General features: G+C 39.4%; 1 protein-coding gene across 2 annotated transcripts in view; it reads right to left on the reverse strand.

Moving 5' to 3' along the window:
- The window catches only part of TANC1 (tetratricopeptide repeat, ankyrin repeat and coiled-coil containing 1), a 287,746-nt gene that overhangs the window by 154,681 nt on the left and 112,857 nt on the right, over nucleotides 1-20,208 (reverse strand). For both annotated transcript variants that reach the window (XM_011991663.1, XM_011991653.1), the window contains exon 3: nucleotides 13,605-13,680. In XM_011991663.1, coding sequence (XP_011847053.1) covers nucleotides 13,605-13,665 — 61 coding nt within the window. In that variant the 5' untranslated portion in view covers nucleotides 13,666-13,680. The remainder of the gene's footprint in view (nucleotides 1-13,604; nucleotides 13,681-20,208) is intronic.

Genomic DNA, 20,208 nt, shown 5'->3' on the forward strand with positions numbered 1-20,208 from the left:
CCCGGGAGGCGGAGCTTGCAGTGAGCTGAGATCTGGCCACTGCACTCCAGCCTGGGCGACAGAGCGAGACTCTGTCTCAAAAAAAAAAAACAAAAAACAAAACAAAACAAAAAAAAAAACAACTTCTCATAGTGCTATCATATTTTCTCCAAAAGATTCACTTTTTGCTGAACTGAGATTCACCTCCTGGTTTCTAATACCTTGAGCACTACTTCATCCCTCCCCAGAACATCTGAGTATCAAGAACTCCCAATATAAATTTAAATATCTCTACAAGTATATTTTATTGTCCTTGCTTAATGGGCATTTCCCAAAGGTAGGTATACCACAGATTTAAAAAAAAATACAAAAAATAAAAAATAAAACCCTACATCTTCAACATTATCATGCTGAAGTTTTTAAAAACAAGATTTAACCCTCATAATTACTTAATGATACAGAGATACTACCTTCATTTTGTAGGCAAGAAAACAGGTTCAGGAAAAATTATTCGAAGAAAACTAGTAGGCATATTCAAACAGACTCTTATGTTACTTAAGTTTTTTGAAACCAAACCCGCAGAGTTATTCACCCTTAAGATGCTGCTTCCATAAATCAGAAGGATTAGAGGTACTGTTGGAGGAGTCCAATAACCATGGTAACAATTTAATGGATGGAGGGGGAAAAAAATCCTCCAGAATCTCTAATCTTCAGAATCTTGGAGCTAAGGATGTAGCTCTAAGAGGTTTAATCAGATTAGTAGAATCAAAACTCACACACAAATCAAGGAAATAAAGAGAGCTGACCTCCATGAAATACTGCTTTGTAACCTCTTAGTTTTCAACAGTGAATTTACAGAATTGATACAAAATCCTTCACTTAATCCTACAAAAAATAAGGATGACTCACATGTATCTTTTTAGGCTTTATAATTCAAAATTAAACAAGACACACATTTGCCTTGCTTAGAACTTTAGCTAGCAAGCTATCAATGATTAACGACTTACCAAAATATTAGAACAACTATTGAACCCAAGAGAAAAATAGGTAAACAGGTAGGACAGAGTAAGAAATTTAAATTTTTATTTTTGAAAAATACTGACATAACATATACTATATGCCAAGCATGGGCTTGAGCCCTTTATAAATAGTAATTCATTTAATCCTCACAAGTGAATCACAGGGCACAGAAAGGTTAAGTAATTTGCCCAAGTTCACACAGCTGATAAACTGTGGAGCCAGGATACAAACCCAGGCAGTATGGTTTCAAATAGCCCATAAACATATAAAAATGTCTTTGAATTCATTCTAAAGAACTGCATAATTAAAAACAGACACAATTTTTGCCTCTCATGCTAGCAAAGATGAAATAGTTGGATCATAACCTACATTGGTAAGGATTTGAATAAACAAGCATTCTCTTGTATTACTGGTGGAATTGCAAACTTACCAACCTTTTCAAGGGACGATTTGACAAAACCTAGAAAGATTATAAATGAACAAACCTGTTACCCAACAGAATTTCTTACAACAATTCTTATGAAAGCACAGGCAGTTATGTACAAGGAGATTCACTCCAGAACTGACTTGTAATAAAAACCAAAAACTATAACTTAAAGTGTCCATTAACAGAAGAATGAAATAAATTATAACTACCCAATGTAACACTGAGCCACTTTTTAGAAGGCTATGTATCGATATGTGCCAATATGAAAAAAATGTATAAAAATGCAATCACCCTAGTAGTTTACAGAATAAAATGTATTATAAAGTCCTTGTGGGGTTTCTTAAGGATCTATGTATGTATTGATGTGTGTCCATATGCACATATGTGCACAGAAGCACAGAAAATACCTAGAATGATCATCTAAGAAACTTAACATTAATTGCCTTTGGGGAGTGAAAAGAGAAGCAGAGAAGAAATAGGAATAGTGTCTGTTTTAATACCATCGCATAGCTTTTGTTTTCATAATTGTGTACACTACTACATTTATGGAGTTTGAATGGCTTTACAAAAACAAGTGATTTTAGAATAGGATGGAATTAGGACAGTCTCAAGGATACCGAGGAAAACTTTGCTTTAAAATATTGAGACCCTACCTCTACAAAAAATTTAAAAGTTAGCCAGGCGTAGAGCTGCACGCCTTAACCCAGCAACTAGAGAGCCTGAGGTGGGAGGATTGCGTAAGCCCAGAAGTTAGAGGCTACGGTGAGCTATGATCACACCACTGCACTTTAGCCTGGGTGACAAAACAAGATCCTGTCCCTAAAAATAAACAAATTTTAAAAAGAAATGTAGATATTACTCAGTGACTCAGTCTAGATTAAAACCATGTAAGAATCTTAAAAATAATCCTTCTAGGAAAAGAAAAAAAATCTAAAGGGAAAAAAAAACAAAACAAAATGAACGTCCCTGAAGGAAGAAATTATAAAGAAAATGTTCTATCTTCTATCTCAGGGACAGAGATATAGAGATATAACAGAGATATGTTTTCCTTTATGCTTACTCAGTGTGAGAGATAATAAAGGAGGCCAGCTGGAGACACAGCATAAACCACTAACGTACAGTCAAACACTACACTTTGGGTCCATCTTTGCTTTAACTAGCTATATGACTTTGGGTAGTTGCTCAATGCCTCTTTTTCCAGGTCTTCCTCAAACAAGAAATTGAACTCAATTTCTAAGATCCTCCTAGATCTAAAACTTCAAAATGTCATTACTCTATCATAGTTTGAAAAAGAATCTCTACACATAATAATCTAAGAACATGCAGCCATGGATAAAAGTTTGCACTTATGAATACAGCAATTTATTAAGGAAATGTTGCTGGAACTATTCCCGTCTACTGTTGGGAACTCACCAGGAGTCAGGCTTCCAGCACATCTGGGTAGAGGAGCAACTTTGACATCTTTGGCTGTGCACAGAGACAGAATGTTATCAAGTACTGTGGACAACTTGATGACTCATTGGAGTTGCTTTTATGCTTTTATTTTGGTTTCTTTATAAATTCCTGAATGTAAGCCAATCAGACTAGTGGATCTCTAGCCTCAGCACAAACATGAAATGTTAACAATGCACACAGAAACTTTTACCTATAGAACATAGGCAGTTTCACCATCAGCGACTTCAGTAAAAATTCCCCAATAAGCTTTCTAGATAAGTCATATAGAAAATTTGCGTTACTATACACAACAGCCACATTAGGAAAAGGGAAGAACAAGAATAAGCCCCTCACAATCCCAACAGAAAAAAACAAGTACAAAGGCATGAAAAAGACAATCATTGAAGAAGAAATGCAACAGAGCAATAAATACTGAAAGAGGTCTACCAATCTCAAAGAAATGCTAATTAAAAACAATGAAGTACAAGTTTTAACCTATAAAAGTGGCAAAGATTACTAAAACTTACAAATACCCCCCAGTAATAGGAATTGTGCAAGCAGGCACATTCACATACTGCTTACACAGGCGGCAACCAACAGGAGCTTTCTAGAAAACAATGTGGCAAGAGGCACTAACAGCTTATAAAAAGTTCATTTTCTTTCCCTATTAATTCCATGCTTGAAAACATATTCTAAAATAGTTCGTAATTCATACAAAGGTATGTATTTTCCAGAGGGTTTTGTAAATGAAAAAAAAATATGGAAACAAATTGGGCCCAAATAAAATCATGGTACATTGGTACAATAAAATCTTAGGCATTTTTTTTAAACAAACGAATGACATGTTATTTAAAAAACATAAAGCAAAAAATACAAAATATCTTGGGTTATTTGCTTATAAGTATTATGAGTGTTTTCTATTTTCTTTTTTTTTGTGGAGATAAGGTCTTACTACTCTGTCACCTGGGCTGGAGTGTGGTGGCATGATCACAGCTCACTGCAACCCCCACCTTCCAGGCTCAAGCAATTCTCCCACGTTAGCCTCCTGAGTAGCTGAGACTATAGGCATGTTCCACAACACCTGGCCAGTTTGTTTGTTTGTCTGTTTGTTTTTTAATAGACAAGGTCTCACTATGTTGCCCAGGCTGGTCTTGAATGCCTAGGCTCAAGTAATCCTCCTGCCTCAGCCTCCCAAAGTGTTGGGATTACAGGCATGAACCACTGGGTCCAGCCTATTTTTCTTATTTTGTACATTGAGCATATAAATATTGGGCAGGGATTCAAATACTGGTATTTATTCTCATTTTTACTTATCTAGTAGTTTAAAGAACATCTTAAGTATAATAAACATTCTAATTGATTGAGTTTTATTCTTACTTAGTAGATAAAATAATGGTGTGTTTCATGATCAATTCTCCAGGGTATCATGTTTATAGTAAGAACATTAAAGTGCTATAGATGAATTGTGTTCCCAAAATTCCTATGTTGAAGCTCTAGCTCCCAATGTGATGGTATTTGGAGTTGGGGCCTTTGGAAGACAACTAGGTTGGATGAGATCAGACTAGATGGTTGGGTTACGTGAGCACATGATGAGATCAGCACTCTTACAAGAAGAGATACCAGAAAACTTGCTGTCCCTGTCTCTACCATGTGAGAACACGGAGAGGGCAGCCCCTACAAGCACCCAAGCATGCTGGCACCCTAATCTCAAACTTTCAAGCCTGCAGCACGGCGAGGGGAAATCAGTTTCTGTTGTTAAAGCCGCCCCGTCAATGGTGCTTTGTTATGGCAGCTCAAGCATACTAAGACAACACGAAGATGTACTATCAAAAATCAAAATACTTTTAACATCTGGTACTCGGAAAGCAGCTTTCTAGATAAGTCATATAGAAAATTTGCTTGGTGGGGAGTGAAGAGCAAGCCCTCACAAAGAAACAATGCATTAACATAAATTCCTGAATTCTGGTAAGTGAAATAAAAACACAATCGTCAGGAAGACAGCTGTGTGCAGGTGGCTCTCTTCCATGCTTAACCTGGAGTCTACCTCCAGGATCTTAGCCTCTGCTATCAGTCAGTTTTATGATCTACAAAAACTCCAGACAAGATCTCAAACCACTACAGCCACCTCCATGCATGTCTCACATCAGAGACATCATCACTCCTGATGACATCCCAGGGCATAAAGATCATCACGATGTACAAATCTAGCAGCTGGAGGCTCCACACTCCCTTTAAAATCGGCAAGTCCCTGACAAACTTTAAGAGTGTGAAAAATTAAAACAAGCTGCTCAGTTCCTTGTTTTACCTTTACCCACTGCACTGTGGTCACCAGAACACAGGACAAGAACTCAGGGTCCACAACGGTATTTTCATGGCGGATGAGTTATAACTAGCCTGCCCCTAAAAGGACAGAGGGGAGTGGGAGAGAGAAGACACACAGATTCTGCTTTCTAATTCTGATTCTAGATGTGAATAAGGTTTCTCAATTTGATGCTGATCCAGAGCTAGTGCTACCCAGCTGGTCACCCGATGGCCACCCTCATCAACTGCAAGGCAACTGATTGGTGAACGCACCATCCCCTTAAGACTTATGAGGAATACTCAGTTTGAATCATCATCCTTGAAATAAAAGTCAGTCTGCTTCAGAATCCTTTGTAGCCCATCTCCCCACTCAGGAACTACACTTGCCAGTAGATTATATGAAATCAAGTTTTTTACATTCCTGTAGGATAGAAATAAAACCTTAGAATTCTCCTTCTAGGAAGTGCAAATAGAAAACACGGAAAAGCAAAGATGAAGCTTTTTATGGGAATTAAGTTACATATACATGGAGCTTTCCGAAAACTAAGTCTGTACAAAATAAGACCTTTGTGTTTTACAGAGCAGCTTTTATAAAAATTTGTGAAATAAAATTAGATTTGATAATTTAAAAATGAACTCTGAATTGCTCATTTGCCTACTAGTAATCAAGCTTCCTGTGGTATTTATACACAAACATACAAAAAGCAGCTCGAGTAAAGAAGCATTGTTTGAGAGTATTATCACATGCTTTATGATGATTCAGATAGGTGGTGCCTTGCTGGAGATCTTATGCCAAAAAAAGCACTTATTAGTTCAGGGTGACTAACTTCCCTTTCCCCTGGGGTTCAGAGCTTTCTCCAAGTATGCCCCCCAAAAGGAAAACAGTCAGTTCAGCATGAAACCAGCTTGGGCCTTACGTGTAGGTGCCTAATGATAAACGGTAGATATCTGTTCCCTTCTTCCTCTAACTCTTGCATCCTTTATATTTACCTAAAACACATGGAAAAGCTATGAAGAGGTCAGGGGATGAGGGCCCTCCATATATAAAGACCTTCATTCACAAAGGATGTGTTGAGAAAACATTTTATAAACTGTACTTAGAAATCTATTCTCAAAACTGCCTGCCAACTCCCAAAATCCCTTTAGCAAGGAGAAAAGCCTTTCAGTTTAACTGTATAAAGAGAAAGCCATAAAATGCAAGTACTTCATAGAGGTTAAAAGGTAAAATACATTATTTTGAAAGCATAAACCACCACAGGGCAGACAAATGACTCAGAGTTCCCCCAGTTTTGTTATAGGGGAAAGGCTGAAGCTGGGAGAAAGAGCCTTTAGTATCCAGAGGAGATGCCAGAATATTTGGGAATAGGAAGTCATGGAAAGACGCTTCTAGAACATCATTCTTCACCTGAGAGCAGTCCTGTCTTCTCCATAACAGAAAACAAGTTTTATTTTTTTAAAGGGTTTTGTTAGTTCTTTAAGGTATCACAGTTTTCTCAAGAAAGAAAAGATGTACTGGATATCTAGCAGAGGCCAAATGTCAAGTTAAAACACTTTTGCAAAAGGGTATTCTTATTCAACCCTGACAATGTAACTATAAGGTAGTTTAATCAAGGTTAAGAAAATCTGTCCAAATTCAAGTTAAATAGGTGATTGAGCTGCGATGTGAGTCTGTGTCCTCTAATTTCAAAGTCCATGCTTTTTCTTGACTTTGTGACATACATGAGGGACAACAAAGAAAATCTGATGAAGGAACCTATCAAACCAGAGAGAACAACCAGCATTCCTGCTCCTATTAAAAATCAGGCTGGGCGCAGTGGCTCACACCTATAATCCCAGCCCTCTGGGAGGCTGAGGTGGGCGGATCACCTGAGGTTAGGATTTTGAGACCAACCTGGCCAACATGGCAAAACCCCACCTCTACTAAAATAAGAAAATTAGCTGAGTGTGGTGGCACATGCCTGTAATTCCAGCTACTTGGGAGGCTGAGGCAAGAAAATCGCTTGAGCCTAGGAGACTGAGGTTACAATGATCCAAGATGGCACCACTGCACTCCAGCCCAGGCAAGAGCCGAGACTTGGTCTCAAAAAACAAAAAACAAAACAAAAAACACAGACCAGTCCCATTCTATGCCTAAATCATGTTCTAACATTTTGCAGAATTTGTTTAAATGCCCCAGTAAATAATACAATACCTTTATACTGAATTATTTCTGCTTGTTTTGTTGCTTGGGAAACACTTTTGGAGAATGTTAACAAGAAGATACCAAATATCCATAGCTCAGCAAGAGAGTCACTGCACTAAATTCCTAAATAGTCCACAACCACAGAAAACGGGCAATGGCAGCACAGAATAATCAAAAGCAGCTTCGTATTTTCCAGATGAAACAAAGCATCATTTGTATTGAGGCATGTTTAGAAGGTACCACTGAAAGCCAGGCTGCAGCCTGGAATGGCTTAAAATACCAAGTTTAACAATCAACATCAATGGCTTTTAAACTTTAGAGGCAAACAGCTTCCTTCTACTTGAAATTCAAAGTGAAGAATTAGAAGCAAAGCTAATAGATTAATTCAGTACACACACAGGCTTAGAGACTATCCAATGCCTTAATTAACATCATTACAAGTGTATTTAGCCAACCACCTGGGTTTTAATGAAAGAAAGGTAAAGGTCAATTTTTTTTTTTTAATAAGTTGCTTCAAACTAAGCCCCCCTACTGGGGAAAATAAAAGAGCACAAATAATTTAACTGAAAAGAAAAGACTAATATAAACAGTTATTATTTTGGCACATTAAGGAACTATTCCTTAATCAGTCTCTATTTTAATTGAGGCAGTACTGCAATTAAAAGTTCATTGAACTTTGCTGTTCTGCCTCAGCTTGAACCTACTTCCTCACCAATACTGAACAAGTAGAATTACAGCAGGCAAAACACTACAGATTGAAGACTAGTGGAAGGCAGGAGAAGGAACAGAGGTAGACAGGGACCAGCCTTCCCTATAGAGGGCAAGAGGCCTTGACCACCTAATGCTTCCAGAGTAAGGACAAAATCTCCAGGGTTTAAAGAAAAAACAGAAACACTACCAACTGTGAGCTTTAAGTACATCATAGATGTTAGATCAAATTACGTTTCATTTCTTGGAGACCAGTAGAAAAAAAATATTAGCTGAGTCATTTATTCGCTATGTGGTAGTAACAGCTACCATAATGAACTGTAATTAGATATCTGTGCTTCCTTAGTTTTTGAAGGGGAGGGAACCTGCCCAACGTCTGTGACTGAAGAATCCTCCACAATGCATATGGTGGTGGAAGGTAAAGTCCACCTTGTATAAATCTTAGCCAAGAAGCTGTCCAAACACACTCTTCCAGGCTCTCATGCAGCTAGAACCAAGGCATGTGAATCTGGTTCGGCCATTTACATGCACCTGCCTCACATTTTCAAATTGTCCTTGGTTTTCCTTTAAGTACTTTCTCTTCCAGATGGATTTTGGAATCAATTTTATAGTGTTTTGTTGTTGTTGTTTGTTTTTTGTTTTTTAAGACAGAGTCTCGCTCTGCCTCCCAGGCTGGAGTGCAGTGGTGCAATCTTGGCTCACTGCAAGCGCGGCCTCTCAGGTTCACGCCATTCTCCTGCCTCAGCCTCCTCTGAGTAGCTGGGACTACAGGCACCCGCCACCACGCCTGGCTAATTTTTTGTATTTTTAGTAGAGATGGGGTTTCACCGTGTTAGCCAGGATGGTCTCAATCTCCTGACCTCGTGATCCATCTGCCTCGGCCTCCCAAAGTGCTGGGATTATAGGCGTGAGCCACCCACCCGGCCAATTTTATAGTGTTTTAAAAAAAAACACACAGGATTTTTAGAACCATGAAACTACTCTGTGATACAACAATGGTAGATATGTCATTATACATTTGTTCAAACCCACGGAATATACAATATCAAGAGTGAACCTGATGTAAACTATGGACTTTGGGTGATAACAATGTGTCAATGTAGGTTCATCAGTTGTAACAAATGTACAACTCTGGGGGAGAATGTTGGTAATGGTGGAAGCTATGCATGTGTGGGAGCAAATCTCTGAATCTCCCTCCAATTTTGGCTGTGAACCTAAAACCACTCAAAAAAAAAAAGTCTTCTTTAAAAATTGGAGATTTCATTAGGGATTAAATGGAATGTCTACATAATTATGGACGAGGTAGGTGGTTTAAAATAATGCATCAGCTTATTCAGAAAAACAGTATTTCTTTCCACTTATTCAGGTCTTCCTTTAAGTCCTTCAATGAAGTTTTATTTTCTTTAATGTGAGGCTTGCACAGCCGGTCACAGTGGTTCACGGCTTGTAATCCCAACACTTTGGGAGGCCAAGGTGGATGCATAGGCCCAGGAGTTTGAAACCAGCCTGGGCAACACGGTGGAAACCCCATCTCTATTAAAAAACAACAACAACAACAAAATCCCACAAAAATTAGCCAGGCAAGGTCACGTGGTGGCTACTCAGGAGGCTGAGGTGGGAGGATGTCCTGAGCCTGGGAGGTCAAGGATGCAGTGAGCCGAGATCGTGCCACTGCACTCCAGCCTGGGTGACACTGCAAAAACCTGTCTCAAAAAACAAAACAAAACAACAACAACAACAACAAAAAAAAACCTTGCACATTTCTTAGGTTGATAAAGTTTTTTTTCTGTTTTAAAATGGGATTTCTTTCCTATTCATTTTCCAAACAGTGTTGCTGTACAGAAAAATACTAACTTCCAGTGTGGCTCTTATATCCACTGTAAACTCCTACTAGGTCCAGATTTAATATCACAATACTCTTAATCTTAACAGTCTAGTAATTATTTAATTTTTAAAACTAAGTAACTGTTTAATAGTAGTAACATGAATGTTTTCTGATAGTAAAGGTCAGTTAAAATTAAGAAACATGTGGTAAAGGTTGTAGGCCTCTCTGGAGAGCTTCAAAAATAAACACGGCGCCTCGTTTGCTTATTTTAGATCAAGGTCCTAACATAAAGCAGGGAGAGGAAAAAAAATAAGATGCCCTCATCTGGCCTTCTCCCTATATTATGGTTTAATACCGATTTTTGCTCCCTTATGCCAAACTCAAGGTCAAGAAAAATATAGTGCTCATTTGCACTGATGGAACAGCAGGAACAAAGTGAATATGCTTTCTAAAAAACCATGGTAAAGTTTTAAAAATTACATTCTCCCGTGTGCCTCTATAGCCTTCTGAAAACACCTTTTTTGCCCAGCAATAAGCATCTCCTAGGTAAAAATGCGTGATCATAAAAAAGAGAAGAATTCTGCTAATTATTTTGAGTTTACTTGATGATTTTCAATAGTTTAAGTTTCACCGTACATAATATTGCAAATATCCGCCAGGCGCAGTGGCTAATGGCTGTAATCCTAGCACTTTGCGAGGCCGAGGCGAGTGGATCACTTGAGGTCAGGAGTTCAAGACCAGCCTGACCAACATGCTGAAACCCCATCTCTACCAAAAATACAACAATTAGCCAGGTATGGTGGCACGTGCCTATAATCCCAGCTACTCGGGAGGCTGTGGCAGGAGAATTGCTTGACCCCAGGAGGCGGAGGTTGCAGCGAGTGGAGATGGTGTGCAACTGCACTCCAGCCTGAGAAACACAGTGAGGCTGTCTCGAAAGAATAAAAACCAACAAACATAATACTGCAAATATCTATATATGTGTCTATATATATATAGTTTGAATTCAAGACCTGCTAAAGTTTTACCTATAGCTATCCCTAAAAAGATGTGGTAACTTCTTTTTAGGGATAAATGAGGGAATGACAACTGTTCAATGTTTCTGAAAAATATTTGGTTTCCATTGAAGGATATTGAGTTTATCACAGTTACTGCATTTTCCAAATTCTCAAAATAGGTTTAACGTAAAAGTGTAGTAAAAGATTGCCTGAAAAAACAACCTACAAAGGACATGAAAAGCTGAACTCAAGTTTTTAGACATGTCTCCTAAATTTCTATGATTATGAGTTCAAGTACATGGGAATGAATTTTCTTCTGTCTTTGCAACAAAGATTGGTTTTAATTGGAAACAGCACAGCAAAATTTTTCCATACTGCAGGAGATATTATTACCTAAGTTTCAGAGCAGTCTTGGTAGATTAGCCAGCTTTAATTTATAGAAAAACTTAGCTATGATTTACTTATATGATGAGGACTGGCATGGACTAACATACGAGTGGTCAAATTCCAAGTATTTCCCCCAACAATCCTGTGACATAACTTCATCAGGATTTAAAACTCCATCTGCTTTGTTGCTAGCCTGATACAACCAGGTTCTAGTTAAGAGCAAAAAGGCACATACCACGCAGATGTTTTATGGGAAACGTTCCCATTGCTCTTTCAAGTTGGTTTATATTAGTGAAAAAGCCATACGTAGTGTGGAAATTATTAAGAAGAAATGACTCAGAAAAAGCAATAGTTGCTTTTAAAGACCAAGGGGAGAAATAAACCCAAAATCACACGCTCTGAAACTGGAAAAGTTTCAAATGCAAACTGTGTTCCTGTCTGGTGTGTCTGAAAGGCACGGGTGCTGAAGATTATTAATATATTGTTATTTCTTCTAAGGATGGCACTGGTCAAAGAGGATGGTAGGCCTGTTTTGAAGAACTGTTACCGACTGGGGAGTTTAGGCTTGGGGACCCTGGTCCTGAGAAAAATAACCCACTGGTTGGCAGTTCCAACCCAACAGACAGCTTAGGATCTAACTTGATGCTGGAAATTACAAAGGCTTCTAATGAAGGAAATAACAAAGTTCCTATGATTGGTGACAGATGAGCCAAAACTGAAAAAGCTTTTCGTTGTTATTATTTTTAAACAGCTTTCAGAAAACTAACAAGACCTTTTGGCCTTGACCCAGCAGAGAATAATGTCCCCCACTGGATGGATATTCTGTCAAGTGAAATTTCTCCACAGTAACAATTCTAATCAATTATTCAAAGCCAGGGGTTGATTTTCTAAGGTTAACTATGGTCTCCTGTTTAGGTCATTAAAAACTGGTTTTTCCTTTTCTTTAGCGTCTGCTCACCCAGGCATTGATGAGAAGCTTTAACAGCAGCTTTGCAATAAAGGCTCTACTTTTAAGGTGAGTTTGTCATTTTGCAGACTTGGTTTAAGGGATAATTAGCAATAAATAGAGATTTTGTCTAGGTTCTATATAATCAAAAACTTTAGAAATCCACTTACTCTCTTATATAAGCATGGAAACAACAGACATTAATATTATCACAAGGCATTGCAAGATCTTTTGAATTAAAGAATTAACCATAATTTTGTGATGCTTCATTAATAAGCATACTTCTTAAAACAGAAATTAAAATTGAAACATTATTTGACATAGTAACTCAGAAAACCAGTCATTCTCCAAGGAGACTGGATTAACATGGGTTTACCGAGTGAAATGTAACACTTCAGGCAAGTCAATTCATGCTAACATATTTTTATTGTGCAATACAGGTAGACAATATATACTTTTTCTAGCAAGAGAAAAAGGGTGTACCACTCAGTGTTCACCAAAATAACCCTAGAATAGGTTAGTACATGGAATGTAATGCTATTAAGAGTCACAATGACAATATGCACCAGAACTCTACAAACGAAAATGAAATTCAAGCCAAATTAAGTAGTTCTCATTATAATGAAAACAAGCAGTCTGGCATTAAGTGGGGCTCCACCTGTTAGGAGTAAAATTTGATACTCCAAAAGATGAGGACCAGTCAGCCAGCAGTTGGTCAAACATATAAAATGTAATCACGTGGGAAAGGGAATGGGATTTCTAGAAACCAAATTCCTGAACACACCTGCTATCCCTCAATGTCTTTAACTTTGACTCCCTCCAGATCCGAATGACCTACTGAAACTATGAACCTTTCAAGTCTCTGGGAAAGGATTTGGTTATAACCCAAACTCAATTCTCAAAGTCATTTCTTGTAAGAAAGCTCAAAATTATGTTTTCTGTCCTTTTTCTTTTTTAAGAGACAGGGTCTGGCTCTGTTGCCCAGGCTGGAGTACAGTGGCATTATCATAGCTCACTGCAGCCTTGAACTCCTGGGCTCAAGAGATCCTCCTGCCAGAGCCTCCCAAGTAGCTATGATTTACACACATGTGCCACCATACTCAGATAATTTTTTCAAGCTTTTTTGTAGAGGCAAGTGTCTCGTTATGTTGCCCAGACTGGTCTTGGAACTCCTGGCCTCAAGCAATCCTCCTGCCTTGGCCTCTTAAAATGCTAGGATTACAGCTGTGGGCCACCATGTCTGACCCATTTCATTTCTCATAGCCTCCAGCACACTGTTTGTTCTAACCCAGGTAACCCTCTCTGACCCACTGCCAAAGCAACAAATCCATCCAGCCTGGGGTGAGGAGCAGCTTGCTGCCCGCGGTCCATGGCTGGGCTCATTCTTGCACACAAACCTGCTTCCTTCTTGCCTCCTTTTCCTCCCTCTCGGCTCTTCTTCAGCACTGCCTTTAACATTTTCAACACTTGTTTCTAAAGAGAAAAGGAACAGAGAGAAGAGGAATTAAACGTTGAAAGCTGGAATATAACTTGGGTATTGATAAAAAGAGGTAACTTGCATTCAAACAAACAGACCACTTAATATTAAGGTACCTTAGTACCTTAAATCTTACATTAATTTTCTATGAATAAACTATGGCGGGAAACTGAATGCTGAAGACACAAGGAATGTTCTATAACTTTTAATGAAGTGATTAGAAGTTCACTGTTGTTAGAAAAGCTAAAAAAAAAAAAAATACAATAGTGCATTCTCAGCATTCCACATCTAATTAAGGTTATGAGGCTAAACCTGGGTACAGTACTGCAAGATATTTGGCACAGTTTCCCAATCCCAGTTCATCAAAAGGTGGCACGAGAACATGGAATCAAAAAGAAAATGAAAGAAGCTACATGGTTAAAGGCAATGTTTTACAGGTGTTACTAATTATATAATCACAAGGAAAACATTTTGGAAGGTTATGAAATGAGGCATATCTTACAAACATTTGCAAAATAAATACAGTGGGAACACATTTTAACCCTGATCAGAGAACCCAATTAAACAGCACACACTACAGTGGGTTTTTACTATACATAGTTATAACTTTGGGATGGGGAAGGGAAGTAAGTAGAACAGGCCTGTGGCACTACGGCCAAATCCTTTAAAGAAAAGGCTGTATCTTTAAGCAGGGTTGTACTGAGCTTGTAAAAACACCACAATGACCCAGGCCTAAGATGAAACATGAAACCATCTCTACAGCAAGCGACAGACAAAAGGACCATTATTTCATCATGAAGCCAGGATCCTTTAAGCTCTCTCTCCCAACTACTAACTCAGATGAGATGGCTGAACAACCCCAGACGGTAACCAATCTTAGTGGCTTGTGTTACCCATCACACCTTTATTAATACACTAAGAGAGGGAAGCAGAAGGCAAGCAGGTCTCTCGAACAGGCAAGAAAAGGGGTGGGGAGAGGAGTAATGAGGATGGGGAAGGGGAGGGGAGCAGAGAAAGGGAGGCAAGAAGGGAGAAACTCCTATGTAGGAGGGCTCCCAAATTTGCCTCGTTAGCACAAATGCCTCAAATGGCCTCAGTGTAACACACCACCTCTCAGCCCCCAGGGTAAGCAGAAGTTTTGTGGGACCCGTTGAGAAGGGTAAGGAACCCCAATGTGTTGCCATTCACAGAATCACACAACGTAAGCAGGCAGGGTGACCTTTCTTATCATTTGGTCCAAGCCTGTATTTGTTTTCCCAAGCCTTTTGTTTTACTGATGAAGAAACAGAGACCTAGGGAGGCTGGCTTGCCAGGGGTCACGCAGCTAATTAACAGCAGGGCCAGAATCCAAATCTGCAGCAGCCCAGCAGCACCACCTTCCTCCCCTCCACCAGGCCGGTCTCCTCACACATCAATGAAAGCTTTGGGCAACAACAATCAAACAAAACTGAGTGATACTAGAAAGATAGTATCTTAGGCAGAATCTGTAAAAAGCCATACTGAAGGTTATTGGAGTAAAATCATCTTACACACAAGTTTTACATACTGAAGGGGCATGGCTTAGAGCCTAATTCTGTTTTTGAAAATGCTGCTTGAATAAACCCTGGTGAAAAAGTTTAGGTTTCACCTAAAGGGCAAACACTAAAGTTGGAAGGGAGCAATAGTTTCCACAAGGAACCGATGGAAAATACAAACTTCTGTTAACAAGCACACTTCAGAGAAACAATGAAAAATACTGTAGTATTAAAAAAAATGGCAGTAAAAGTTAATAATAAATAGATACCTGGTAAACACAGACATATTCTTCAACCAACCAACTTTGGGGTTTATAATTTAGAAAAAACTACCTAAAAAATATGAGAAAAATACTGACGGAGCCATGCCACCAAAGCTCGTCCAAGGTCCCTTGCACCAAGCCTTGGTGAACTCTTCCAGAGCCATATGTTTACCTGGATCACTGACCAAGCTCAGGTCCCACCACATCCATGAGCTGTTCCTGATTAATCACCCAGGTCATCACCAGTTAGAGTAGACCTACCATGCCACTTAGAATAGGCATCCCATGGGGCAAGGACTAGGTGACACTGACTTTGGTATCTCATCCCAGACACCCTGTTTTCCTATTCTGGGGCACTCACCTATTTTCAGGATAGATGTACCTTCCACATCAGTGGTCTTAAGTGAAAGAGGCTATCAAATATCTGCTATAATACTTCTTCCAGTTCCTGTTTTCCTCCATAAATAGCAACTCTAGGGAAATAGCTTAAATTTTATATTCTTAAAAAAGCTATTCAAACTGCGACCTAGAGCAACTTGAACTGACTATACCCGAGTGCAAAAATAAGGAACCATCCTCCCCTCTCCTAGACTGGAAAGGAAAAATGTAAGTCTTCCCAACAAGTTAAATTCTGAAATTAACACAGATCAGAGTGGAGCTATACAAAGTCACCTGGAAGTCTCAATCATCTCTGGCCAGTTATAAACCTATAACTGGAACTTAATAGTCACCAATGGACATACAGGCTATGCCCACCGAAAGGGGGATGGTCAGAAATAGCATTTATAGGAATAGGCCATAGAGGCCAATGACAACAGTACACTCCAGAGAAGACTATCTGGCATGCCAGACAGTATCTGTACACTTATAAACACATATCCCTACATTCAATTCTGGAAATGGACACATTGGGCTGTTGCAGCTGGGTGCTGTCACACATTGGTATGATACAACTACTTCTTGTTCTGGTTCTGTTCACACTGAGAAGCACCTCGTAATTTGGCTCCTTTCTTAGTCTGCAAACAGTGGGGAGAGAGTGTGCTGGTCCAGTTCACACAACTGTCTGGCTTGCTGACAGACACAATTCTGAGAATAAATTAACAAATCAGTACTCCAGCTTTCAACAAAAGCTCTCATGAACTTTGCTTTATTAAAGGGAGTCACTTTGTCCAGTACCATCAATTTAAGACATGGAGAATACTGAGTTTCTGAGGACCAAAGGGAAGACAGTGGTAAATTTCTCAATGGAAATGGCACCGTGAAACCCACCTATGTAGGCAGCCAGCAGGCTCTCCTCTTCTGCATCATCACACTTCCCTTCCAGTGGCAACTTCAACTACTGTCATTTTTCCCCTAAAAGGGTAAACACTGAGCCATCATGGACGTGAACCAAATAGAAATGATGCAAACCAGCCTTTCTGACACAGTAATTCAGACTCAGCAGATTAAATGACAAGCCCAACATACTGTGTGGTAAGGAAGTACCTATGGACAAGTATCACAGGATAAAACATAAGAAATACTGTTCTTTTTTACTATATATGTGTGTGTGTGTGTGTGTGTGTGTGTGTGTGTGTGTGTGTGTGTGTGTGTGTTTTGTTTTGAGACAGAGTCTCACTTTATTGCCCAGGCTGGAGTGCTGTGGCACAGCTTCAGCTCACTACAACCTCCACCTCCTGGGTTCAAGTGATTTTCTTGCCTCAGCCTCCTGAGTACCTGTGATTACAAGTACGTACTACCATGCCCAGCTAATTTTTATGTTTTTAGTAGAGACAGGGTTTCACCATGTTGGCCAGGCTGGTCTCGAACTCCTGATTTCAGGTGATCTGCCTGCCTTGGCCTCCCAAAGTGCTGGGATTACAGGTGTGAACTGCTGTACTCAGCCTACTTTATATTATAGACCAAAGGCACAGATATAACTCAAATACTGACCAAACAATCCCTCAAGTTCTGCCCCATAAAACCTTAGCCTCTATGACAACAAGTAGAACAAATGTACTGTTAGACCTAAATACTTAAGAATAAGTCTTTGAAAATGTGAAGAACGTCAGATGTCATTTCTTTCCATTACATACTTTTGAGGAAGAGTGTACGGGAGAAAAGGTATCTTTTCCTCACCCATGGCAAGGTTCATGGCTGACACCCCTATAACAAAAAGACAGATTAACAAGAGAAAGGCATAACAAATTTACTCAACCAAAGTTTTGCATCACACAGGAGCCTTCGGAAATGAGGATCCAGAGACTCAGGAAACTGAATTTTTAGGCTTAAGTACAATGAAGAATGAACAGCCACATAGAAGCATGATTGAACAAAAAGGGAATGAGGCCTAATAATTGGGGTGGGGGCCCTCAGCAAGGCCTGCTTGTCCAGATTCTTCCTGTCCTCTGGGTACAGGGCAGGACCTCTCTGGAATGAGAGTCTTACAACTCACTGTCAGGTGAGATAGGTCAGAGAATTCCTTGATGACCATGCTTCAGGGGAGAAAGGCAAGGGGAGGTCAGAGGGATCTCCTTCCTTCTGCAGTTTCTCTTATATGCCAAGGTGCCATATTGGGGGGTATTCTGTCCTGAGCCCCAACAAAAGGAAAGACCAGCCTCTAGGTTACTACAACTAAAGGTCACCACAACTAAAAATGACTAACAGAAGTAAATTTCCTGTAATGTTCATTGAGAAGAAAAGATGAATAGATAACATTACTCTGAGAAGGCCAATGGTCTGAAGTCACCTAAATTTCTACTATCATTTAACATGTAAGTTTCCCAAATGTCACAGATTCTTCTTTCAAGCCCCCCAGAAGTTAGACTGACTATCAAAAGCTTACTTTTACTTCCACTATTTCTCCTTCAGCACACCCAGTTTTTGGGGACAGGCACAACCTCTCTACATCATGTATTTGAATTCTGCACAGCATGTTGTATTGGCATATAAAATGTAACAAAAAGCACCCTAGACAAAACAGTAAGATGATTCCAAAACAAGACAAAATCTATTTCAGCCTGTAATCACAATGGCAATATCAGAGCCATGACCACCTTGTCTGAGATCACAGAAGAGTACTAGCAGCAAAATGTTTCTCTTCTGGAGTGCCATACTGCCTATTTACACAATTTCAAGTGGAATCTGGGAGCTGAGGGCAGGGACTACGTTTATTCTTTAACAGATACAAACAGAAGCCAGAACACAGGCTTCGCACCCACCCTGTTCTCAGTATTTGTTGACAGGCTGCAATGAACACAGATGAACGATTTCCTCCAAATCAAGCAATTAACCAACATTTATAGCAGTTTATAATTGACAAAGAACATTCCTATATATTCACACTTGCAAGGAATGCAAGAAAATTCAGTTAAATCCATGTGACATCAGACAATGAGATATTAGGAGGCAAATGCTGCATTTAGCAATATCTCTTCATATCCACATCTGAATTAACCTTAAAACCTCAGTCCAGTTACCCCAAATACCTAAACACACACACTCTGTGCACGCTCTAATGGAAGGAGCTTCTCCCATCAAACTATCCACCTGGCCTCAAAGCAAAATAATCTGAAGATGTTGCTTTTGTCAAAAATAATAAAGCCAGAGTAGCAACATTTACAAGTGAAACTCTGTAAACTAAGGTACATATAATTAAGAAATTTTCCTTCTTTGCTTCAAAGAAGCATCAAAAACATCCTCAGTGTTAGGAGCTTAAAAAGTTCTTAAAACCTAGTTAGTCTGACTCACCTAACAGTCATGCCTTCTATATGACACCTTTAGAACTGTTCTTCATATTAGCAACATACAGTTTACCACAAGAAAGTAGTAGTGGTAGCAGGGAGTCTGAAGCAGCCTACAAGATAATACAGACTAAAGCAAATAAGAGAAAACAAAGTATAAGAGACCACACACACACACACAGGTCTGCTAGACAGGGCACTAGCTGTTAGCTAGAAACTCATGGAAAACCCTGTACACAGAAATTTCCTGAAAGCAAGAGCCATGTCTCATCATTCCTAGGAGATCCTAGGAGGCTGGGAAAAACCAGCCCTTGATAAGTTTTTGACATTCCAGGATTTCTCTCACACCTCCCCACTGTAATAGAGAAATCCTAGGAATTGACAGAGACCTTGCCAATATCACTGGGAACAACTAATGGAACTTCTCCAGGATCCAGATGCTTCATCCAGAAAAGTGTGTCAGGGTCGGGGGATGGTTAGAACAACCCGTAAGTAATTCTGATAAGTAAAGAATTGGCCTTTGGTTCTTCTTTTTTTTTTTTTTTTTTAACATATTTCTTCTTTTAAAGAGAGAGTCTCACTCTGTTGCCCAGGCTGGAATGCAGTGGCACCATGACAGTGACAATTCACTGCAGTCTTGTCCTCTCAGGCTCAGGCTATCTTCCCGGCTCAGCCTCCGGAGTAGCTGGGACTACAGGCATGTACCATCAGGCCCAGCTTATTATTTTTTTAATAGAGATGGAGGTCTCATTAGGTTGCCCAGGCTGGTCTCTAAACTTCTGGGCTGAAGTGATTCTCTTACTTTGGCCTCCCAAAGCACAGGGATTATAGGCATGAGGTACTGCACCCAGCCTGATTTTTCTTAATTTGCAGAGCTGGAAAATATGACATTAAACTATAATTTATTCTCCAAGACACATAGATCCAGCCATTCATTCTTTATTCAACAACCCATTCTACAAATTGAACCTCTATTCTACTATTATTTTCTTTATAGTTTTGTCCTAAGCAAAAAGACTTCAGAT

The sequence above is a fragment of the Mandrillus leucophaeus genome, unplaced genomic scaffold (genome assembly GCF_000951045.1).
Source record: "Mandrillus leucophaeus isolate KB7577 unplaced genomic scaffold, Mleu.le_1.0 Scaffold110, whole genome shotgun sequence".
NCBI classification, from domain to species: Eukaryota; Metazoa; Chordata; class Mammalia; order Primates; family Cercopithecidae; genus Mandrillus; species Mandrillus leucophaeus.